Below are 24,691 nucleotides of genomic sequence, written 5' to 3'. Positions count from 1 at the left end.
TGTTTTTTTTTTGTTCCTATTCATTGTGTGAAGTAGTTGAAAGAAATACAAGCTAATATGTAACTTAAGTACGTGTTTAGTATTAGTAAAATTATATATATATATATATAATATATATATTTCTGCGAAAAAATTAATGAAAAGGAGATTTTTTTTTAAAGAAATCTGCCTTTGGCTTTCCAGTGTGGATGTGGTGAGGGAGCATCAGATGCTGTTTGATCTAATTAAGGTAAATTTAGGCAGCGTTACCTGGAGAGCACCTAATTGTGTTCTCCAGATTCCTGCACTGAAAGGGAATGACACAGCTGGACCCACAACACATTTCCCCCCACTTGTGCACACTTGTCTTTCTTGATTTGGAAGGATGTAATGCTGCAATTGCCTTTTCTGTCAGGAGCTGGATGGCACTGAGAGCCTGCAGAGGAGAGCGGCACGTACCTCAGGAGCAGCTTCAGTCTGTGTGCCAGAGCTCCCTGGGCATCCTCCAGGGTCAGAGGAGCTTTTATAAACCAGAGAAATATAAATGTATGTGTGGTTTCACACAGAGCAAGTGTGTGTGTGACCCTTGGGCGTTGACTGTTGGGGTTTTATCCCCCCTTCATTCTTTCCTGCTGTTCCTCTGCTGGAGGTGCTGGAGGACATTAAAAGAATCTCCATCACGAGCACAGCAGAGCTGGAGTGCAAACTAAGCATGAAACTTGGTGTTGATTTTTCCCTGTGCCTTTTCCTTTACAGCTTCACAAGCTCCTGTAGCTGTTGCTGTAGGCCTGGGAAAGCAGGGAGGTGAAATTCAGGGATAGGCATGCAGGAGGAGAGCTTCAGCTGCAGATAATACAGGAAACACAGATCAGCCCAGTATTTTCAGCAGGCAAGTGCAGTGAGAAATCTTTGCTGCCAAAACAATTATGTCAGCAAAGGTAAGGAGTAAAACACTCACAGAAATAGCAAGGTTGGGAAATATATCCAGATTTTGCTTGTGGCATTAGAAGGACTCTCTTTGAGTTGAAAACTCAACCAGGTTGTTGTAACAAAGTAGTTCTTGCTGTAGAGGCACCCTGGTACTGTTAGCACATTCCATCCTTCAGGAGGAGGGGTCACAGTCTCCATTTCTTGGCCTGTCACCATGGATGGCTCCCTGCTTATGCCAGAAGCTGCTGCTGCTGTGCCCAGGGCAGAGCAAAGCCAGGGTGCTGCTTGGGGGAGCCAGGGAAAGCTGTGTTGGGGTACCAGCAGCCCTGTGAGCACAGAGCTGCAGCCATCAAAGCCATCCCTGCCTCCCAGAACGTTCCTGTTTAACCCCTTCCTTGTATTGTTTCTTGCCTGGAGGAACTGAGCAGAACAATAAAGTTTTTGGATACTGTTAAATACTGTACAAGAAGGTCTGAGCATTGGTTTGTGCTCATCCAAGACATGGGGAGGGGGGGATCCTAGATCTCATCACCTCACAGTCCAGGAAAATAAATGGAATTTTTCCTTAACATGAGGAGATGGGGGGGGGGGGGTTATGTATATACATAAAAATATATTTTTGTTTAGATATATATTTTTATATATACTTGTATAGATGCAACTAACCAGGATCATAGACTGGTTAGGGTTAGGCTGGGCCAGGCAGGGGGCTGGCTCTCCCAGTAGGTTTTGGGGTTTTTTTGGGAAATGTGAGTCAAGAGTAAACAGCAGCAGGGTGTCCCCAGGGTTCCCCCTGTCCCCCAGCTCCTGAGCTAGCAAGGCACTGACGGGGTGTGGAGTGGACCAGAGCTGTCAGGATAGAGTTGGGGGTTCCCCATCCCATCCCAGGTGCTGCCCAGTGTCCCTGCCCTGGAGCTGACCCCACTCCTGGAGCTGGCCACCCGCACCCAGAGACCTCCCCAGGGACCCCGCTGCCCCAGCCCGTGCTCATGGCAGAGGGTCAGCACTCCGGGGGCCCTCTGCCATCACAGAATGAGGGCACTGAGGGGGAGGTTCCACCTCAGCCTTCACCGAGACAGTCACCTGCTTTATTCATGTGTTTATTTATTTCGGTAGGAAAAGCACCTTATTCCCGTTCCTCGTTAGCCCCAGGGCCCCACCCGCTCCCACCGCCGACCTCCCCCCGTAGTTCCCCGGCTCCCAGGCAAAGCCCAGCCCGTGCAAACCCCGGCCTTGTGCAGGGGGCTGGGGGAGAAGCTGCCTTTCCTCGTGTGGGGGAACCCAAGGGTGCTGTAATCCTTTCTCGGACAGAGAGGAAGCCGAGGATGCTCAGGCGCACCCGGGCTCACACGTGTGTGTTGATGCCGCGCTGGCACTGCAGGCCCGGCAGGATTTCAACTCCCCACACCCCCTCGGGTTTGTTTTGTTTTTTATCTTAAAGATTTTCCTGCTTGGCAGGGGATCCCGGGGGGAAGCGGCTGGCAGAGGCGGAGCGGGGCTCGGCAGCGCCGGTGCGGGCTGAGGGCGCTCCCCGGAGCTGCCCGGGCAGCCCGTCCTGCCCGACAACCATCGCTCGCTTCAGTGCCATTTCTTTGGAAAGCTCGGGGCACAGCCGCGGAGGAGGAGCGGCGGCGATGCTGTCCCTGCCTCCGAAGCTCGGTACCCTCCGTGCTGCTCCTCTGGCAGGCTCTTCCCAAACAGCCGGCGCGTTCCGGGGCAGAGCCGCCCGCCCCGGCGCTACACGATGCCCTCGCTGCGTTTGCTCCTCCACACCACGAGCGCCGTCATCAGCAGGGTGACCAGGACGGGCAGCACGATGAAGGGACACAGGACGCCGTTCGGGGGGTCGTGCAGCGCCCGGCCCGACGGGGAGCAGTTCCTGAAGTATTGTTTGTGCACGGCCACGAAGAATTCGTCCACCAGCCGGTTGGGCCAGTAGCAGTCGAGCCTCTCGGCGATCAGAGCCGTGCAGTTGGTCAGCTCCCCGTAAGTGCTGCGAAACACAGGGACACCGGGTGACACCAGCGCCCAGACACCGCCACGCCACCCTCCCCCCATGCAATATGAACTGCTGTATATATATAATGCATATAAACCACAAAATACATAATTTATAACATATATCTATGAAGGCAATATATATCCCTCCCTGTACAATATGTTATATTCTGTTACAGAGGTGTGTACTTGAGATTGTACTACAGCTGTTATTTCAGTTCTTAAATTTTTTTAGCTGTTTTTTGAGTTTACACGTAGAAACACCTAGCCCCATAAAAAGTACATCGTGGGTCTTTGCAAATTTATGTAACCTGTAAACATATATGGAGTTTTGAGTTCATAGCTAGAGAGGTAAAAAGGTAAGAGGGTATTTTTAAACTCCCACCAGGTTTTGCCACTTTCATGGCAACTTTTAAGTGCTCACCCAGAGCCAAAAGTGATTTTCATTTACGGAATGATGTGGGGGTGGTGGCTTAATTTACAGAAGGAAATGAAAACTGAAATAGTATTTACAGGAATAACAAGAAGCTAATTTGGAGTCTTTTTGTTTGGTTTGTGCTAATTTTTGCAGAATTTCCTGGCTGGACTGGTGCTATTAGAAAATACAGCCCAGACCCACATTTTAAGCAGAGCCTCAGGAAACCCATCCCAACCTTGCCTTCGGAGCACCATCCTCCAGATCTTGTGTGAGTTCAGCCCAAAGAGGGGACAGAAATAAGTACATTGAATCTACTTAAAAATCTCCTTTAATTTGCCTAAAACTGGGGAGGTTGCATAGAAAGCAGCTGGGCAGGCCCACAGCCCATCCCACCTCTCTGTGACCTGGAAAAGCAGGAGTAGCCCTGAGCCAGAGACACTGTCCCTGTGCCAGGCCATCCAGCCATCCTCTGGAATGACAAGACTCCCTGCTTTAAAACTGGCTGTGCATAAAAACTCAGATACAATTTCCCCACTCCCCCCATCCCAATTAGTCACATCTAATCCTAGAGAAGCAAAGCAAAGCAAACCCCAGCTCTCCAATTAAAAACTTGCCTGGGGGAAGAAATATTTTCGAAGCAGCTTCCCGGCCACTCGGCACAGCCCCTGCTCAGCTCCTCAGCTGGGGTTTGGGGTTTTGGGACAGGCTGTGTCCACACAGCCAGAGATTCAATTAATGGGGTCTGCAGCTGCTAAAAGCAGCTTCTGCCCAGCATCCCAATGTGCAAAATTACCATTTCCCATTCATCAGCATCCTTAGGAGATCTCGGGAGCTGCAGCATCTTCAGGAACCAGAGGGAAAGTGTTAACAGGCGAACAAAAGCTATTTTTAAAGCTGAAGGGCCATAGAGCAGCTGGCTTAGCCCTTCCCTGGCTCCAACTGCGCTTCCATGGGGATAAATCACTGCTCCCATCACTGTATGTGAAGACATGCAAGGAACCAAAGCCCAGTGGTGCCAGCAAATGAAAGGATAAATTGTCACTGCCCTTTCTGGGGAAGCAGCAGCCGTATTCCAGCTCTCAGCCACCTCTGGATGTCAAGATGGATCTGAGAAGAGGAGCTGGGCAGCCACAGCCCCATGAGCAGTGTGGGGGGACAAGGAAGGGCCCATGGGGCTATGATTGGAGGGAGGTCCCTCCATCCTCCTGGGGTGACAGGTTAACCTAAGTAGTCTCTTGTCCCTTTTATTTTTGCTGTTTTCATTACAGCCCCCCTGCTCCAGATGGCATCCTCAGCAGGAGCAGGGTGGCATCATGGGCACTCCCACCCTCTAGCCCCACAGGCCTGAGTGGAGAGTGAATGGGAGGGTCTCAGAGGGAAATGAAACTCTCCTCAGGGATAGGTCCAAGTGCAGAAGTGACACCAAGGGCTGCTGAGATCAAGGCTGGGTGCTCCTCGAGAGCCGATTTCTGCCCTTTGCTTACACAGAGCACTCTTGACCACTGTACTTCTATCAACAGCCAGCTGAAAGCAAAGCTGAGCTCTCAGCTATGGCCAAGTGCTCCCATTTCTTCCACTTCATCTCACAGACCCCCCAAATGGCCCTGTGAGACTCCATCATCTCCTGTCCATCCCAAATGCACCCTGTCACAGGGCATTGGGGAGCTGCTCCTGACACAATGGCAGCTACCACAGCAGGATACCAACAGGATCCATTGGCTGGGAAGGGATAACCAGGGCTAGCCATCGGATCCAGAATGTCCTGTCAGAGATCAGGATCCCTCTGGAAAGCAGCAGTATGGATGTCTGGGCCTGAGTGTGCTCTTCCCCACCGCAGCCGTGGTGAACATTCATCCCATCTGGTTCTCTCTCCTCTCATGAGCAAGGCCACATTATTGTGATAGCACCAAGCCAGCCTGGTCCCACTGGGAATTCAGCTTGGGCTGGTGGTGAAATACCTTAGGGGGGGGGGGGTTGTTTTCCTGCTCAGCTCTACCCTGTTCTCGCTGCCCTGTTCAGCCCAGCCCCAGAAAGCCACGTCCCCCCACACACCCCACCACGCTCCGCAGGGCAAAGCTGAGCCAGGCTCTGGGGGCTGAAAAGATGATCCTCAGTCACAGAGTTAAAACCCTTTGGAGAGAGGGTTGGAGCAGAATGCTCTGCCTACGTGGGGCTTGAACTTTACCCTACTTGTGAAAGTTCTCAGGGATGGATGAAGCAGGGGGGTCACGATTTGCCCACATGAGTTACATCAATCTCTACTCAATAATTATTCTGCTCATTTTAGCAGCTTTGCTTCAACAGTGTTTCAATAAATAGGGCTATATATTTAACTACCTATGCTATGTAGTAAACAACTGGATCCAGCCAGACCTCACCCCAGGAAATTGAAGTTAGGTGTCCTTCCTGTATCTCCTGACTCAACAGGAGGGCCTCCCTAAGAAACTTTGTTCCAAGCTTCCATTCCGCCTGTAGCAAACGTGGAATCAATTTTTTTGCTTTCAGACAAGCCCACAGTTCCTTTGTAAGCCTCCATCTCCCTCCCAAACACCATCTCCTCCACAAAAATACTAAGCAGCTGCTCTAGGATAGCAGTGGGAAGAGGGCAAGTTTTCCCAAACAATCCCACCACTGCCAGGAGACAGATACCTGACCCTGAAAAGCTCAGCTGTGCTTCAGAGTATTTTTTCCTTACCCAGTGGGAACTGCAGTTAGAACTGTTATCCCTATCACCATGGAAATGGTTTGGTTTTAAAGGATGCTGTGGATGGACTGCGTGGGGATGAAGGGATGCAGGCAGGATGGGGATGGGGCTGGGCCACTGGTGGGAAGCAGTCAAAGAATGATCTAGGGCTTGATGGCATCTGAATGCTTATACTGCTATAAATCCCAACAAATTCCTCTGGGTTTTTTTACCACTGCAGCCAAGACTGGAATGGGCTCTGGCATTTATTCCTTGACAGCACTTGGATGTGGATGCACTAGGCCTGGGGTTCACAGGATTGGCAACTCTCTCTCTTCTTCACTGCGAGTATCCCGGTATTTCCTATCCTCCCTGAACTCCTTGCTTCAGAAGGGAAAAAAGAAAACACCACGAGGCTTCGCTTTTCCTTTGCAAATGAAAACATTGATTTCCTCCTCTGCAAGGCTGCAGGGTGAGCCTGGAGCCAGGCTAAAGGGGTATCCAGAAGGGACCTGGCAAGCTGAAGATAAATAAGTAGGTAATGAGATAATAAGAGAATGGATCAATCTGTTTTCTGTAAATAATGGATAAATAACCTGAAGACAGAGTGTGAGTGTGCTGACAGCTGGGAGAGCAGCTCCATCCCTGGCTGCAGCTGTCAGAGCAGCACGATCCCCCCGCTGAGCTCCTTCCCGCAGGACGCCCGTGGCGGCCGGGGGAAAGCATTCCATGGGGATTTTCAGGAATGCCACAGGGTGGATATATTTGGGATGAAGATGCCTGGCTGGGCTGGAGTGACACGAGCAGCTGTGGCACTGTGAGCATCCCCCTGTGCACAAACCCTCCTGTAAATCCATTCCCTGGCCACGGCCCTCCAGCCAAAACCAGGCGGGAAAAATATCCCCAAGTCATCAGCTCCTGCTGACGCATTCGTGGGTGGGCAGTGGCAGCCCGACCCCTCCACATCCCTGAAATAGCTGCCTCAAGGGAGACCACAGCTAATCCCCCCTGGCTCAGCCACCACGCTGATGAAGCTGGAGCTGGAATCAAAATAGCCAAGCTGATCTTTGGGATAATGCATCGGGCACAGCTGAACTCCAGGCCAAAGCAGCTCGGCCCCCACCAACAGAGTGGAGGAACCCTCGACACCAAGGAGCCCAAGATGCAGCCAAAGTGTGTAACAGCTCACACAAGTTCTCTCAGCCCATGAAAAAAAAACTCGTATATCAAAATCCACCCATTTTCCCTAAATAAGCAATAATAAGCTAAGAAAGCCAGCAGAGCTCAAGGGGGTTGGATAAACCTTCCCAGAGCGTCAGTGCTTTTCCACATGGCCCAACCCCACCTCACCCAACACTTCTGCTTCCCCACAGACCCCTTGGTGACACCAGAACACAGCAGGAGCAGCGGTGCCAGAGCTCAGCTGATGCCTCTGAGGGCGAGATGGAAGCAGCATCTGCTGCCTATAACTAGGACCAGTGACCCACAATTGCAGACTCCGGTGAGACAATTCATTTATCCAGATGTTCCCATTGTGCTATCCTCAACTGAGCAGGAAATGACGGAGCTTAGGGGCATTTCCCTGCTAAATGCTGCATCCAGGAAATTGGAGCTCCAAACCAACACTGCTGGTGGTACAGAGGTAAAACCTCCCAACATTTCTTGTTTCAGACGGGTTTCAAGCATCAAAATGCCTTAGTTTGGGGGAAGATCTGGAGAAAACAGGCTCTAGGCAGGTGCTTTATTTCCATTTCTTTGTCTCATACCTGGTGGAAGACAAAATCCATCCCCTAGAGCCAGAGGGGCGACCAGCCAGCTCTGCCACCCCCTGCCCATTCCTGCTGGGACATCTTCCCTCTCCCCAAAAAGGGGATGGTGATTCCCACACATATCCAGGGAACAAGATGTTGAGCCCACCCAAACCCCATATCCTTGCAGCTGATTTACTGCAGTAACTGAACTATTTCTACACAATTTCTCCAGTGTCCTAAGGGCACAAGAGGATGAGAGGAATGTCATCTCTCAAATAACCCTGAGCCATGTGTTTGCATGGAGCAAATGGATTCAGGCAATCAAATTAAATCCTACAAGCTTATCAACATTTCCTCCAAGTGCCTCAAGCATAACGAGTTTAGCTGAAGCTTTTTAGGAGACAAACAGGGCATGTGAGATAAAGAACAAGATGGTGAGGGCTGGAACAACATCAGCAGCACTGGGCATTTCTGAGCACCAGATGAAGCTTCTCAAAACCACAAACCTCCCAGACTTTCAGCTCTCTTTTCTTCCCCTCCATTCTGCCATGGATCAAGGAGAAAGAAAACCCAGTAGTATGTTTAGAGTCACAGAACAGAATCATCAAATCATTAAGGTTGGAAAAGATCTCCAATACCTTGGAGTCCAACCTTTGACTAAAACACAGATACACATAAGTGTGTAGGTTTTAATTTCACACAGAAGAAAGGGCCATGAAGCAGGAAATCACAAAAATCTCAAAAAACCTCTTAATTTTTTTGCAAAACACTCATGGCACACAGCACCATCTGCTCCCTGTTTCCAGCTGACCCCCATCCCCACTGGTGTCACATGAGCTCATTTTTGTTCCGCTGCTTCATTTTCCCAGGGAAAAGGCACAACATGGAAAGTCAGCTGAAGGGGGAAAGAGGGCAGTTACTCTCTCAAGCCCTCACACCAACACACAGCCACCCCTGAGCAGTCTTTCAACTTCAATCAAAGCCATCTCAGCACATTTACACCATGGTGGTACCAAAGGATTCAGCTCTTCTGGTTGTAAACAGGAAAGAGCTGATCCAAAGAAAGCACTGTTTGCAATAAAAATAAAACCAAACCCAAAGGAAACTCCCCAAAAAATTCCAACAAACCCCTGCAGAGCAGCACATTCTCCATATGTGACACCCCTGGTCTCCTTGATGGGGTTGCACTGACCAGGTTTCCCTCTCCACCCTCCTTATTACCCCACAGAGATGCTCCCAAGTATTCCACCAGGGAAGCAAGGCTGCGTCTCCACTGCTCCCATCGTAAATCACTGCTTCCCCTGACACTGATTACAAACAGGAGGCTTAGCAGGTGGCTGCCACTGCCATACCATTCCAGCCTCTCCCACTAGTTGCTTGGAAAAATCAACACACAACTTCTGGAAGCAGGGGCTGAGCCAGCAGCTCCTGTGGGACAGTTTGGGATTTTCTCCCAGCGAGGGTTTGAGGATATCTCGGTGGGTTATGGGGTTTTCACACTGAGTTAGGGTGTTTTGTACTGTCTGGAGAACCAGAGTGCCGAGAAAAAAATGAAAAATTTCATGGAAAATATGTCCATCAAGCTGTGAGGCACCAGAAGCCCCCATGGATCCCAACCTGCCTCTTCATTAAGCCATCAATGTCCAGCACACAGCAGAGTCATGGTCTTCTCCTACTGGAGCTCCACTGCTGTGTGGTGGAGCATGACCACCACCCTGACTTCCAAACCCTGCCTAGGCTGGGCTCCTTGAAAACCCCTTTAATCCCAGAATGGCTGAGGCTGGGAGATCCTCTGGAGATCCACTTCACCTTGTCCAAACACCCCTGCTCAAGCAGGGCCATCTGCAGCTGGTTGCTCATGACCACGTTCAGCTGTTATCTCCAAGGAGGGAGACTCCACATCCTCCCTGGGAGATCTGTGCCAGTGTTTGGCTGCCTTCACAGTGCAAACCCATTTCCTGGTGTCCAGAGGGGACCTCCCATGCCTCAGTTTCTGCCCATGTTTTCCCACCAGGACACTTTCCTGGTACATGTTCAACCTGGTGCCCACCGGAACCCCCAGGTCCCTTCCTGGTTTCTCTCTGGGGCAGCCCCAGCACATCCTGGTGTCTGGTCCTGTCTGTCCTCAGGTGCAGGACTTTGTCCTTCCCCTTGGTGAACTTCAGGAGGTTCCCAGCTTGCAAAGGTCCCTGTGGACGGCAGCACAACCCTCTGGTGTCACCCACCCCTCCCGGTTTGGTGTCATCTGAGGTGCTGTGGTCACCCTCAGCCCCATCACCCACACGACTGATGAAGAGGTTAGGCAGGACAGTGTGGCCCCTAAAAAAACCTCACCCAAGTCTGGGCACACAACATCCACTGCTCCCTGCTCCAAGCCCTCCCTCCATATGTGAGACCAGGCGGGAGAAACCCCTTAGGGACCCAGCAGGGACAGAGCCAGGGCAGCAGCAGCAGCCAAGAGAGTGAAATCAGGGCGTTTCCCCCCACAAAATAAACCCCAGTGCTGACACCCTTTCACCCCAAAACCCCAGCGGGGAGCAGGACGAGAGGGAGGAGCAGAGGGAGCTCACTTACCCCACGGTCTCGTCCCAGTCGCACCAGAGGCGCTGGCCGATGCCCTCCATGCTGAGCTGGAACTGCTTGAGGCAGTAGTGCCGGATCATCCAGCCGTAGTCGGCCTCCTGGCACGCCGTGGCCGCGATGAAGTGCTGGGCTGCAACACAGGCCAGGGCTGTCAGGCTCTGCTGGGGTCACAGCAGCACCACAGCCCCCTGTCCTCACCTGCCAAAGCACAGCTGATCCCCACAGCAACCCCAGCTCTTCAAAACCTCCTTTTCTTGGGTTTATTCCCCTCCTTGCACCCTTGGGGCCCTGCACCCTCCCAAGTGCCTGGCGCTGATAAATCAGTTTTTCAAGACACGCTGGGTAACTTGGAAATTAGTAAGGATGTGGATTTGTTCTCTGCTGATCGCCCAAAATGCCTTTGGATGTCAAATGTCTGGGTTTTGGGCTTAAAAAACGAGAGTGTGGGGGAAGCTGGGGAATGAGAACCCTGCTGCTGACCCCTGAAAAACGCCCTGCATTGGGCACAAATATCCACCTCTGACAGAGCACAGGGACAGACACAGAGAAATCCATCAAATCCATGCCTGGCTGCTGATGGAATTCCCTCCTGGGAATGTGTCCCTGCAACTGCTCCAAGAACAGGCAAGAGTAAGGTGCTGCTTACAGCCTCATGCACAAACTGTGCAATGCTGCTGGTGAGGGGAAAGGAAAGTGATGCTACAAAGGGAAGGGGAAAAAATCCTTTGGGGAAGTGTTTTAGTGAGCCTGGCTATAAATAATAGCTTTCCCTTGGTCCCAAAGTGCCAGCTAGTGCCTTTGCAGGTCCTGGAGTGCACTGCAGCCAGGCACCACATACCAGATCTATTTTTTGCTACGTGTGAATAACTCTGTGCTTTATTTTTATCTGATTTTTTTAACACAACAGGATTGAGCTGCTTATTTAGTGGCCAAGAGACATCACCGTGGGACACCATCCCTCTGCAGCCTCCAAAATCCTCGGAGCACTTAGGTACCAGCATCCTATGGCAATGGGTGGGAAGGCAGGTGGGAATTTGGGTGGGAAGGGCCCCCAGAGCCTTGGCTGATGTTTCTGGATGGGTGCAGTGCTCCCATGCTGCCTCTGACAGCAGCAGCCACTTTGGCCTGACTTGAGATAAAATCATGGGAGTTACCGAGCCAAGGGAAGCTAAAGAGCATTAAACCCTCATTGTTGCAATAATAAAACCGGGTTTATCAAAATCTCAAGCTCTGCCTAGCTGATAGCAGCCAGGGGCACAACCTCAGCCAGGGATAAGCCCTGATCCCAGATGGGAGGGTTTGACATGCTGAGGGAAAGCACAGAGAAGAAGATGAGGAAGATGAAGACAATGAAGAAGATGATGAAGAAGAAGAAGAAAGAGAAGAAGGAGATGAAGAAGAGATGATGATGAAGACGATGATGAAGAAGATGAAGACTATGAAGAGGAAGACAAAGAAGAAAAAGATGAAGATGAAGACAAAGAAGATGACAAAGAAGGTGATGAAGATGAAGAAGATGATGAAGATGAAGAAGATGAAGAAGAAGATGAAGAAGAAGACAAAGACAACAACAAAGATGTCGAAGATGACTAAGAGTAAGAGGACAAAGAAGATGAAGAAGATGAAGAAGAAGAAGACAATGAAGAAGAAGATGACAAAGATGACTAAGAATAAGAAGACAAAGAAGAAGAAGAAGGAGATGAAGGAGACGGAGGAAAAAGAAAGACAAATGTAAATTATTTATGAACTGCAAATCTCAGTCTGGGCAGGCTCAGGGATGGTTGATGGCCAGGAGGCTTTTGTCCCCTTCCCATCCCTTCCAATCTGGATGAGTCAAGTGAAGGAGTGACACGGCTGAGCGAGCACTCAGGAGCCACCCCAGGGGTCACCGCTCGGTGACGTCCATGCACCGGACTGTGAAGGACAAGTGCCCTGTAAATATCACAGGCATCACTTGTCTGGACAAGCAGCTTGCAGAGAAAATGCTGCTGGGGAATGTGTCAGGTGCAGAGCAGCAGAGCACAGCAAAAGGACAAGGGGAGGAGAAGGGATTAAAAAGCAGATAGATGAGCAGCCAAGGGGATTGAGGAGCACAGGAGGAAACAGAGCCAGGAAGGAATGAGTGAGACATCCAAAGCACAGAGAGAAATTGAGGAAGACGAAGCCACTTGAGGAAATTCAGCAGTGATGCAGCACAAGCAGTGAGAGAGAGAAGCAAAGTTAAGCAAGCACGGCCAGGCTGCGTTTTGCCTGGCTTTGCTCCTCCCCACTCATTTGAGATAAGCCCAGAGACAAGCTGTACCACAACTATCCTTAGGGATGCCCAAATGCTTCCTGATGACCACACAGCTGTTTATGCAGAATGAACCTGGAGGAAAACACCTTAACCTTGAGTGAAGAGAGGAGAAGTACTGAAAAAACCACGGGGAGGAAGCAACCACAACCTGGCTGAAAGTAGCAGCAAGCCACAGATGGCTGCTAGCCAGCATAAAAATCAGCCCTACTATTAAAAGAAAATCCCAACCCAAACCAAGTGAAAACCAAACCCTGGGGAGCTTTAAGCTCACAGCAGCTCAGAAGATGCAGCTCTAGAGGTCCTTCAGAGGCAGGTGAGCACCTTGCTGTCCCCCTGGCAGCTCCTCAGGAGCTCTGTCTGCCCCACCAGAACCTGCTCCTGGAAGATGCCTCTCCCACACCTACACATGGGCTCTGCAAATCCCTTTGCCCCAGGGACTGGGGAAACCAGAGCCATCAGCCAGTGACCTTTTCCAAGGACATTTTATTTTGGACATGGTGAAGGGCTCTTTTGTTTCACACCCCAGAGCAGCGAGGCCCAGCAGGGCCCGTTGTGTCAGTGCTGCGAGGATGGAGCCAGGTAAAAAAGCTCTTTTGTTTCCAGCTGACCAGGAGAACTGACTTCAGCTGCAATTGCACAATTTAAGGTCAAAGTGAGAAGCTCCTACCATGTTTCCACATGGTTCCCAGCTCACCCCACAGATCCCTACTGCTTCACAGATTTTTCCCCAACCCCACTGGGGGACAGACTGGGACAGGCTCAGCATTTGTAACAACAATGGGGGGAAAAAAAGCAGGGAGGGATTTTTGTATCTCCTGGCTGTCATTCCAGAAGGTTTTCCTTCTGCCCTCAGCCCTGCTGATGGAGATGGTGTAAGTCAGCTGCAGTGAGCTGTAAATAACTGAGCTCCAGAGCAGTCACAGCTCTGTACTCAGCAGCATCCATCTGTGAAAGCTGCAAGGAGCTGCTGAATAACTGAGCTCCAAAACCCAACTGTACCAAGGCTGAGCTGCCTCCAAAGAGCTCCCCTCTCATGGGCCCCCTGCCACTGCCATTCCCTCAGGAAAAATGGCACTGAGAGCTGCAGGAATGCAGTGCTCCTCTGGGAGCATCCCACTGGAGCCATACAGTACCTCCAAAGCCCAGCTTTGTCTTTAGGTGTCACATGGACACAGAGAATCATAGAATCCTGGAATGGTTTGGGTCGGAAAGGACCTTAAAGCCCATCCCATTCCACCCCCTGCCATGGGCAGGGACACCTTCCACTATCCCAGGCTGCTTCAAACCCTGTCCAGCCTGGCCTTGGACACTTCCAGTGATCCAGGGGCAGCCCCAGCTTCTCTGGGCACCCTGTGCCAGGGCCTCAGCACCCTCACAGGGAACAATTCCTGCCCAATATCCCATCTAACCCTGCCCTCTGGCAGTGGGAAGCCATTCCCTCTTCTCCTATCACGAGAATTGTTGATGAACAACCTTCCCTGCTGAGAGAATCCCTGATTGCCTGTTAAAAAATGCAGTATTAAGGACCCTTCGTTTGCCTCCTCACAGGAAACACCTGGAGAGCAGTGGTGAGGAGGTGATTGGAGGGATGGCTTTTGCAGGCATCCCAGATCCTCATGATTGCCCTGGGATTGATGTCCTGGAGAGTCCCAGCAAGCATCCACCAGGACTCAGCTTACTGAGGGTTAGCTGCAAAAAGCCTGTCACGCATTTATTTCAGCAGAAAAAACAGTGTTGGTCCTGAATTGTTACAAAAATTTCAGGGAGAGGGAAGCCAACCAGACCTTCCTACACTGCACTTCTCAGAGTTGGGGCCTGGACCAAGAGCTTGGGGCCACCTCTCCAGAAACAGCTTTGGGGGACCCCTCTGTGAACCCACACATTTGTGCTTCACCAGCAAAAACCCTTGAGCTTTCCCTACAAGAAACATCCTTCACATCGATATCCCTCTGCACAACTCCTTGGTCTCTTGCCTTTTTCTCCTCAGTGTTCCAGGAATTCATGGGCTTGTCTTGCAGGGATGTGCAACCAACCCCAAAGGGAAGCAGAGGCAGGGAGGATGCAGAGCCTGAGAACAGATCTGGGAATTTCAGACTGACACAGCACAGGGTGTTCCTGTTTCCCAGGCATTTCTGCAAGTACCCCTGATGATGCTGGGTGAATGACAGAACTGTTTGACAACACAAGCAGAGAATTCACCATCCAGCTAGACTGTCAGGATTTTTCGGGGGGAAACAGTTCAGGGCTTCCTAGCAAAGAGCAGGAAATAGGCAGATATGAATCCAAAAGCTGAAGCCCAAAGTTGGCAGATAATTGCCAAGTGACACTCACAGCAAGGCTGGCACTGGCACATGTGGCACCAGCAAAGCTCTGGGCTCGGAGAACAAACACCCCAGTATCTTCCCTTGGGCTTCTCCCAAATTCTCAGACCTCCCCTGTGAAATGATTAGTGCTCCCAACAAGCCCCAGATGGAAACAGGCTGTTTTCCTCTCCTCTTCAAGGTGGTGGTTTTGCTGTTTTATTGAGAAGGAGCCTCGTGGTCTGGACTTGGCTGCAGAATAAAACACTCACAGGGTGGTGAGGAAAGGACATGGGGCCGGAGAAGAAGAAGAGTGTGAAAAACATCCCAGTTTGCAGCCACAAAAATGGAAAAAAATGCCCTTCCAGCATCTGTAGAAGCCTGGGAAGGGTCTGCTACCCTCTGTTTAAAAACACCTTCCTCCACTGAAGCAGCCACCAGCTCAGCAGGGGCTTCAGAGCTTGCAAACAGCCCTCAGTTTTCTTTTTTGGTGGAAAAATCTAAGCTGGTGTTTGGCTGGAATGCTTTTTTTGGGCAGAAAACTGCAGATGTGAGGGTTGGGGGCAGCAGGGTGGCTGGCCCAGCACTGTGCCTTCCTCAGGAGCCATCTGCTCCCCTTGCTGCCAGCCTGGGCTGTGCCCCCACAGTCAGCTAAAACCTCCGAGCCCGGGCAGGGCTATTTCCGTCCGGGATTTGCACAGGGAATGGATTTTTCAATTCTCTCCTCCCTGCCTGGCTGGCTCAGGATGGGGGCTGGGATCCAGCAGCAGCTCCAGGAGCTGTGCAGCAGCTTGGGAATGGAGATGGATGGAGAGGTCTGAGCCCTGCAGGTGAACATGGGGGAGACAGAGACCTGAACAGGATCATCCCATCCCAAATCTGCTTGTGGATGCTTCAGGAGCATCCTCAGGTCCCCAAACCAGGGAGCTTCTGCCTCCCCTGCCACTACTGTGGCACTGTCCCTTAATCTGCAGGACTCTCTCCCAGCACAGCCACTCAGGATGTAAATTAAAAGGGAATTCATGGCATCTGAGGCCTTTTATGTGCTGAAATGGAGTGGGGATTTTCCAACACGCCGCTGAATCGTGGCACAGTGAGGATTCTGGAGGCAGAGCAGATGCTGGGAGGTGGGGGGAGATCTGCCTGTCTCCAAGCACTGGGAAGGCTGATCCCAGGAGGTCTTGGACAGGCTGCCAATGCTCACTCGGGAGAAAAAGCAGAGGATCCCCCCTCCCTGCCTGCCCTCTGCTCCAGGGGGCTGCAGATGGAGCAGCAGAAGAAACCACACAGCTCCTGCTTGAACAGAGCAGTCCAAGCACATCATGGACACAGGGACAGAGCCCTGCTGGAGCTCCCCTGGGAGCTCTGCAAATGGAAAGCTCATCCCAAATTCTGTCTGACAGCTTCACTGCCACAAAAGGACTTGAGGAAACTGGGATGGGGGAGAAGTCACTTAAGCTGAGAGAGGGAAAAGATTCACAGAATTCACAGAATGACTAGTTTGGAAGAGACCTTCGAATCGAGTCCAGCCCATGCCCCAACACCTCAACTAAACCATGGCACCAAGTGCCAAATACAGTCTTTAAACACACTCAGGGATGGTGACTCCACCACCTCCCCAGGCAGAACATTCCAGTGCTTTATCACTCTTTCTGTCAAAACTCTTTCCTAATATCCAGCCAATATTTCCCTTGGTGCAGCTTGAGACTGCGTCCTCTGCTTCTGTCAGCTGCTGCCTGGAGAAAGAGACCAACCCCACCTGCCCACAGCCACCTTTCAGGGAGTGGTAAGAACACCTCTGAGTCTCCTTTTCTCCAGGATAAACAACCCCAGCTCCCTCAGCTGTTCCTCACAGGGTTTGTGTTCCCAGCCCCTCACCAGCCTCGTTGCCTCCTCTGGACGTGCTCAAACATCTCAAGGTCCTTCCCAAAGTGAGGGACCAGAACTGGACACAGCACTCGAGGTGTGGCCTCACCAGTGCCGAGCACAGGGGGAGAATGACCTCCCTGCTCCTGCTGGCCACACCATTCGTGATCCAGGCCAGGGGCCACTGGCCTTCTTGGCCACCAGGGCACTGCTGGCTCGTGTTCAGCTGCTGTCACCAGCACCCCCAGGTCCCTTTCTGCCTGGCACTGCCCAGCCACACCATCCCCAGCCTGGAGCATTGCAGGGGGTTACTGTGGCCAAAATGCAGGACTCAGCACTTGGATTTACCAAACTTCATCTTATTGGACTCTGCCCACCCATCCAACAGTTCCAGGTCTCTCTGCAGAGCCCTTCTACCCTCCAACAGATCAATACACGCTCCCAGCTTGGTGTCATTGCAAATTTACTGGTGGTGGACTCAATCTCCTCATCCATGTCATCAATAAAGATATTGAACACAACAGGCCCCAGCACAGACCCCTGAGGGACACCACTGCTCACTGGCCCCCAGCTGGATGCAGCACTGTTCACCACCTCTCTCTGGGCCCAGCCATCCAGTCTGTTCCTAACCCAGCACAGAGTGCTCCTGTCCAAGCCTGGGCTGCAGCTTTTCCAGGGAATGCTGTGGGAGACAGAGCCAAAGGCCTTGCTGAAGTCCAGGTACACAACATCCACAGCCTTTCCTGCATCCACCAGGCAGGTCACCTGGTCAGAAAACAAGACCTATCCCTCCTGAACCCACGTGGCTGGGTCTGATACCCTGGCCATCCTGTAAGTGCTGCGTGATGACACTCAGCATAAACTGCTCCATTATCTTATCAGGTACTGAGCGCAGGCTGACTGGCCTATAATCACCAGCATCCTCCTTCCCACCCTTTTTGTGAATGGCTGTCACACTGGCCAGTTTCCAGTCATCTGGAACCTCCCCAATGAGCCAGGACTGTTGGTAAATGATGGGGAGTGGTTTTGCAAGCTCATCTGCCAGCTCCCTCATCACCCTGGCTGGATCCCATCTGCCCCATAGATTTATGAACATCCAAGTGGCTCAGCAGTTCTCTGCCTGCCTCCTCCTGGACAACAGGGGGACCATTCTGCTCCCTGACACCATCTACCAACCCAAGAGGACAGCTGTCCTGAGGACAAGCCACTTTCCACTAAAGACTGAGGAAAAGAAGGTGTCAAGCACCTCTGCCTTCTCCTCATCTGCAGCTGCTGAGTTCCCTCCTGCATCTAATAGAGAACAAAGGTTGCTCTGACCCTTCCTTTTACCATTAATATATTTGTAAAAACGTTTTTTATTATCCTTTAGAGAAGTCACCATTTTAAGTCTCATAGAAAGAGAAAAACTTGAAATGGAAAGAGGCAGGTTTAGGATACAGCCCATGGTGGCAGGAGGGAGCTGAAGTACATCCTGCTGGCTTGGGAGACGGGACACCGGATCCACAGCTGGCAGAGAAAGTCACTCCCTGCTCAGCCAGGCTGGGGACAGGCCCCTGTCAGGGACCTGGCTGTGTGGAGAGCTTCCAAAGGGCCCAAAGGTTTTCAGCTCTTAGGGAATGTGGCACAAGATGTGGTGGCCCCAAGAGCCCTCTGGGGCCCATCCCACAAGCCACTTTTTCATATTAAGGGGAAGTGCACCCACAACCTAAAGGCTTGTAATCAGATTTATTAACTCAGTGGAGAAGGGACTTCATCCCTGCTCCTGGAAGGGTTATTCCCTTCGTTTTATTACACTAAGCAAAATAAAGAGAAAGCTGGTTTTTCTCCCCCCACCAGCATTAATGAGGTATTTTGCAGATAGCTGAACAGCATCATGAAACCCAAAAGGATCTCCCAGGTTTTAAATTCAGCATCCTGTTGTGCCTGCAAAGGAAGGAAGTGATTTATCCCTCAAGCTGGTACTTGGATGATTTGTAGGCATTTACTTTTTGCTGGGCTGGGGATACTTGAGTTTTTGTTGTCATTCTATAGCTACTCCAAGCATTATAAGAGGGCACAAAATAAACTGCCTAAAAATAGCTGCCAGGGAATTATTAGCTGAAATTTGAGGTAGGAGCTGGCTGCCTGAAAGCAAAGCCTGTCTGGGGGCTTTTGGGGGCTCAGAGGTACCACTGGACTGTGTTATTCAAATCCAGTATTTCATGAAGCACCTATAACAGCCAATCCATCCCCAAAGGAAAGATAATTTCACATCATTCCAATCCATACAAGATTCCATGTAACAGCTCCTGTAAGATGCAGAATATGAGATTAAAATGAAAATGCAAACCAAAGGTTTGTACTGTGTAGCCCAGTGCAGGGCAGTCCTGCTTAGCTGGGTCACAAGGGGCTGACTTTTTGCCATAAAGCATTGCTGTTAAATAATATTAACTACTAAACACACTGCAATTGGCTGCTCCAAGGAATTGGATGAGGGTCTTCCTCTCCTCACCTCAGTCAGCACAAGTTATGGTATGGCCACTACACATTGTTATCCCTCAGAGGTCACCAAGCACATTTCCAGGAATGGCACTTACATGTCCCTAGACTTGATTCTGCAGAGAACAGAATGAAAAATACTTTTATTTACTCACCAAAATTCACTCCATAGGTAAAATAAAATCAAAAGCAGCTGAGAAGGGAGGAAGGAGAAAGGAAATAAAAAACCAGGCATGCTGAAATCTAACTGCTGTCTGACTGCACATAAGGGGAGGGAAAAATCTGCCTCAAGCTGTTAGTTATAAAGATAATTATATCCTTGATGCATAGCAGGGGTGTTTTGGAAAATAGTTCTTCTTGACTGAATTAATGGAGGAAAACCACAGGTTTTAATCAGGCACTGGCAATGTCTGTACAGCCCTGACTTTGCCCAGCCCCAATTCAAATCATCTCTGGCTGTGGCCACCATCAAATCAAATCCCTGCTCACAAGAGCAGGGTGGAAGAAAGGAGGGATCCCCACTGGATCCAAATCCAGGGGCTGGAGGGAACCAGCCACATCCCTCCTGCCCTCCCAGGGAAGACTGGGGTGTCCAGCATTGTCATCCCAACACCTTAATCCAATGTTAGAGCCGGGTTTAGAGTTATTTTTAAAACATCAACAAAGCACTGGATGCCACAGATGTCTGCTGGGTCTCAAAGCCAGGCTGGTCCTGGTGCACAAAGCCAGGGAGAAACGAGCAGCCACCACACTCCAGATCTCAGGAATGTGCTAAAGGCAAATGTACTCTCCTTCCACCCCCGGGATTATTTTTTCCTTCAGCTATTTCAGTTGATTGAGGCTAAAATAAGAACAGGGAAAAACAACACCAAGGTTAAAAGTGCTTGGCATTGGTTTGGAGACAACACACTGTGCTCCTGCTGGTTCAGGTTCCAACGTGTGTTAAACACAGATTTTCTGCTACATGGGACTAGCAAACATTTTACTGAATTATGTTCAAGATAAAAAAAGTCACTGCCTGGGCAATCTAACAGGCTTCCCATGAGGAAACACATAATGAATAAATTTAAAAATTTGTTTGGGAGAAAACCAAAATAACCTCACTGCCACGCTGGTGCACCCATCACAGGCTGCACACAACAGCAGCTTCGCTAAATATTTTCAACACAGTTTCCAGACTAAAATCTGCTGCTGAACCACGTGAGCAGCTCAGGAATCACCAGAATAATTTGTTTTCCTTTTCAACAGGGACTTCTTGATGTGGTTTTCCTCCCTTCCAGCTGAAGAGCACACAGAGATTTTGCACCTCTCCGCAGCTCACCCACACTCAGCGCTGCTGCTTTCCCAGCAAACCTTACCTAAAGGATACAGAGAAACCCAGGGGATCACCCTTGGCTGAAATCTGGGGGTTCTCACCCAGGCTGCTGCCTGCCTCCCCACTGGGGTGCTTCTCTGAGGTGTCAGCATGTGTTTTCAGATCCCCAAAAGCTCACGTTGTAGAAGCACAGAGACAAGGGACTGAAACCACGAAGCAGCTTCATTAGTGGGTTTGGTGATTAAAAGCAGCCAGCTCTGGAGGCAGCATAGAGGCAGACAGGGACCAAGATTCCCTGATAATCACCCACCCACAGCAGGAACTGACCTGGCAAACCCCAGCCATGGCAATATTTTAGAGGAGAAAAAGGCATTTAGGTATCTGAGCGAGCTGAAATGCTGCATTTCCCCTCTACTGGGCTTTTAATGCTCCTCTCACTCCAACCCAGTGGTGTTTTCAGCCCTTGCCTGGTGTCTGTGCTGGGAAGGGCTCTGACCACAAGCATGGTTTTGGGGGCCCAAACCTGCCCCAAAAAACGAGAGCCAGACTTTGCATCCAGTCAGGGAGGCAGAACAAACTTCCCAGAGCAGAGCAGAAACTCTGGCTTCCCACCCACAGCTTTCCAAGACCTCCCTCAACTCTGCCATAACCCCAGTGTCGACTTCCAGCCCTGCGGAAACGTGAAAGATGCCAATCCCATCTTTAGCCATCAGGAGGCCTCTCATTTCATTCCATCCAGGTCATGGCATTTGTAATTTCATTACAGGAGGTTACGGTGCTGGCTCTTCAATTCAGCATCATTTCGGAGTTAATAAATGCAATCCTGTTTCTCAAAGCCACGAGGCTTCCTGACCTGATCACACAGCCTTCAAATCCCTGTGCCACTGGTTTCTGCAGGAAAACCACTGCAGGAAAACCAAACTGGCACTTATGGGAGCAGTACAAGAAATTACAGGGTGGAGGCAATTTTTTTGTCCCTATCCACACGCTTTTCTTTCGATGCATAGGAAGTTTTGAGTCCTCTCCATGCCAGAGATGCTCTGAAAGGGAGGAGCAATGTTTTACTTTATTGTCAGGGATTTCTATCAGGGCACTCTCTAAACATTGAGGAGGATTTTCTGAGAGGGGCAGCAGCCTTAAATTTGACTTTAAAGGGAGCTTTAGATTTTTCTAAAGGAGGCCCTCAAACTGCAATCAGTGGCTGGCATTACCAAGTGTGCTTTGGGCTGAGAGAAGACTTTAATTCCTCTTTTCCAGGAGAGGTCATAAACAGTGCCCACAAGTTTTGTTTTTAAGAAAGCAGCATTTTCTGTAGACTGTGGAAACCCAGTGCTGTACAGCAGAGACAGAAGATGCAGGGAATCAAGAAGATATTAATGTTTTACTGACCTTATTTGTAATTGCCTCCTACCTCTCACAGTAATAGTTGTCTGCACCCAGAAGAAATCCAAGCAGCCCAGCACTGCCCTCAAACACCAAAACACAGCACAGAGCTGTGTGTGGTGCCAATCATCATGCCCCAGTAACAGCAAGAGCCTGGCTCATCCCCTCCTCCCTGAGCAGCCTCTGCAGGAAGATGCAGCCAAAACCCCCAAAAAAACACATTTTACCTTAATGGAAGTGGTTACACTGGATCCCTGGCCCGCTGAATGAGACTGGGGTTTTTAGGATGGCTGATTCCCTGACTGCCACCGCTTTTTAAAGTCTGCAGCCAGTGGTGAAGCTGCTTAAAACTTGAGCTTTAAGATAAAGGCTTTTCTTTCAGAGCCTTTCCTTTTTTTAAAAAAAAATAATTCTCAATTTAAAACACCAGCATTGGTGCAAATCACGGTGATTTCTGGGCACTCAGCTGCCACTTGCAATTTCAGCACAGACCGAGCTGTAAAAGCAGAAAGGCGTAAAAAGGGTGGGTCTTTTCCTTAAATGTGCTCAAAATAAAAAATCCCAGGAGGAGAATGTAGTGAGAAACACATCCACAGCACCAAGATTAGCTGCCACTGCTCACCTGGTTCACACAAGAGGCAGCATCCTGCTGCTTCCGAGCCCACTGGAGATGGAGAGGAGCAGCCTGGAGTACTTTTAAAAGTTAAAGCTCCCCAGCCAAGAGAAGGGAGAGTCAGGAAAAGGAGACAGGGGCTGGGAAAGCAGAGCAGAGAGGAATCCTAGCAGGAGTTAGTGCTCCCTGCCCAGGGCTCTGCAGCCAGGAACGTGCAGCCTTTCCCTGCAACCCAGCAGGGGAATGCGCCTCGTCCAAGGGCACAGGCTGGCCCCGCACAGCTGAGGAGCAGTAAATAGTTAATTACACGGTACAGATAAGCACATTACGTGCAGCACGGCTCAATGCATTATTCAGCAGGGCTTGGGGGAGAAAAGCAGCACAGGGAAAGGAAGGGAAAGAAGGAGAAATTTGCGCTGCCTCAAGCAGCGCTTTGGTTTTGTGGAAGATCAGCGTTAAGGATGAGGGTGCGCGGTTTCCCTTTGGAGTACCTTAAATAAACACACTTTTACACAGCACCAACACCCCTCAGAGCTTTTGCTGTGGGCGCACAGGTGACAAGCACGGCACCAATCTCTACCTGTTGCACTGAAATGCCAGGAGCAGCAAAGAAACCGAGGCACGCTGCATCCCATGGAAACAACCGCGCACCGCAAGCATTTCCAACCCCATCTCCCGTAAACCCCAGAACATCCAACCTCAGCTCCTCCAAGGGGCACTTCTGGCTGCCTCCTCTTCCTGCGGCTTAGGAATGGGAAGCCAGCCTCCACGGGCAGTAATTAAACATTCGCAACAAAGGCACGGACAGGGGCAGAAGCCGCCTCCGTCCATCTCGCAAGCAGGGAATCCCCCAGAAAGCGGCTGCGTCCCGCGGCATCCCCGCCTCGCTGCTCCCCAAGCCCAGCGCAATGTTTGCCCGCGTCCCAGCGCCCTGGAATCCTTTCTCCTTTTGATTCCCTACTGCCGTGCCGCCAGCGAAGCCAGGCTGGAGCCCCGCCGGGCTTCAGGGAGCGCGGTGAAAGGAGGCGGCCGGGGCTGCACGCCCGCAGCCAGGGGAACCCCGGGGAGCCTCGCCCGCCGCCCCAGCGGCTCCGGGGAAGCGGTGTGGCGGCGGCCGCACTTACCCAGCACGAAGCAGAGGAAGCGCCGCGGGAGCAGGGCCATGGCCCCGCGGCAGGAGCGGCTCCGCTCCCGGGGCCGGGCGGGCTCCGCGCCCGCGGCGCTGCCGGAGGGGAGGGGAGGGGAAGGGAGGGGAGGGGAAGGGAGGGGAGGGGAAGGGAGGGGAGGGGAAGGGAGGGGAGGGGAAGGGAAGGGAGGGCCCGGCCCCGCTCCCGCCCCGCTCTCCCGGCGGAACCAGGGGGAGCCGCTCCCCTGGGATGGAGCCCGGGCTCTCCTTATCGCCCTCTCCCCCTCGCAGCCCGGAGCTGCGGCGAAGGCAGCAAAGAGCTCCGAGGGAAAGCGCGGAGCAGTCCTGCGTCCTCAGGCGCTTTCCTCATCCCCGCTCCCACGTCCACCGAGGGGATTCTCCCTAGCTAAAAACCCTGCCTTTCCCCTTTCTAGTGTTGAACGTACACATGGAGCGCGATTTAAAGGAGAAATGTTTTGCGGTTTCCTCTGTTTTCCGCTGGAGTGTGTGACACCGCTGCTGAGCTCCCAGAGCTCCGCCTGCAGCTCGCTCCGAGCTGTGCAGAGCCCGCCGGGCTCCCCGCGCATCCCCTGGGGCACTGCCAGGCTCTGCCACACAAATCGCTTCTCTCTCGCTTGAGGACAGCTCTCCCTTCCAAGGGGACATCAGTAAAAAAGAGAACGTGAAGGAACATCAGAGCGAGCTAACTCGAGTCTGTCTCACCGTGCACGCTTCTTCCCCAGGAGGACCAGAACAGCTGGCAGGGAGCCCCTTCCCCTGAACCATTATCACCGGCCTCACTACAGAGCCAAGGCCGGCAGCAGAAACAGCAACAGCTGCTGGCACTGACGAGCAAGAGCAAAGCCTGGAGCTGCTCCCATCCCCACACAGCAGAGCTGAGGCCTCACCTGCAGCACCGGGACCAAGGGCACAGCACAAAGCCACGGGCAGAGGGAGCAGAAGGGGTCTGCA

At 51.4% G+C, this 24,691-nt stretch overlaps 1 protein-coding gene across 1 annotated transcript; it reads right to left on the bottom strand.

The window, feature by feature from the left end:
• Nucleotides 1-1,996: 1,996 nt before the first annotated feature.
• RAMP1 (receptor activity modifying protein 1) lies at nt 1,997-23,852 on the bottom strand. The gene is made up of 3 exons (XM_086896224.1): nt 23,718-23,852; nt 10,334-10,472; nt 1,997-2,902 (listed from the first exon to the last, which is right to left on the bottom strand). The coding sequence occupies exons 1-3, from the start codon at nt 23,755-23,757 to the stop codon at nt 2,647-2,649; spliced, it is 435 nt and encodes a 144-aa protein (XP_086752350.1). The 5' UTR covers nt 23,758-23,852; the 3' UTR covers nt 1,997-2,646.
• Nucleotides 23,853-24,691: the final 839 nt, after the last annotated feature.

Source organism: Cyanistes caeruleus, chromosome 7 (genome assembly GCF_971803275.1).
Source record: "Cyanistes caeruleus chromosome 7, bCyaCae1.hap1.1, whole genome shotgun sequence".
Taxonomy (NCBI): domain Eukaryota; kingdom Metazoa; phylum Chordata; class Aves; order Passeriformes; family Paridae; genus Cyanistes; species Cyanistes caeruleus.
This window is presented reverse-complemented; position numbering and strand designations above follow the sequence as displayed.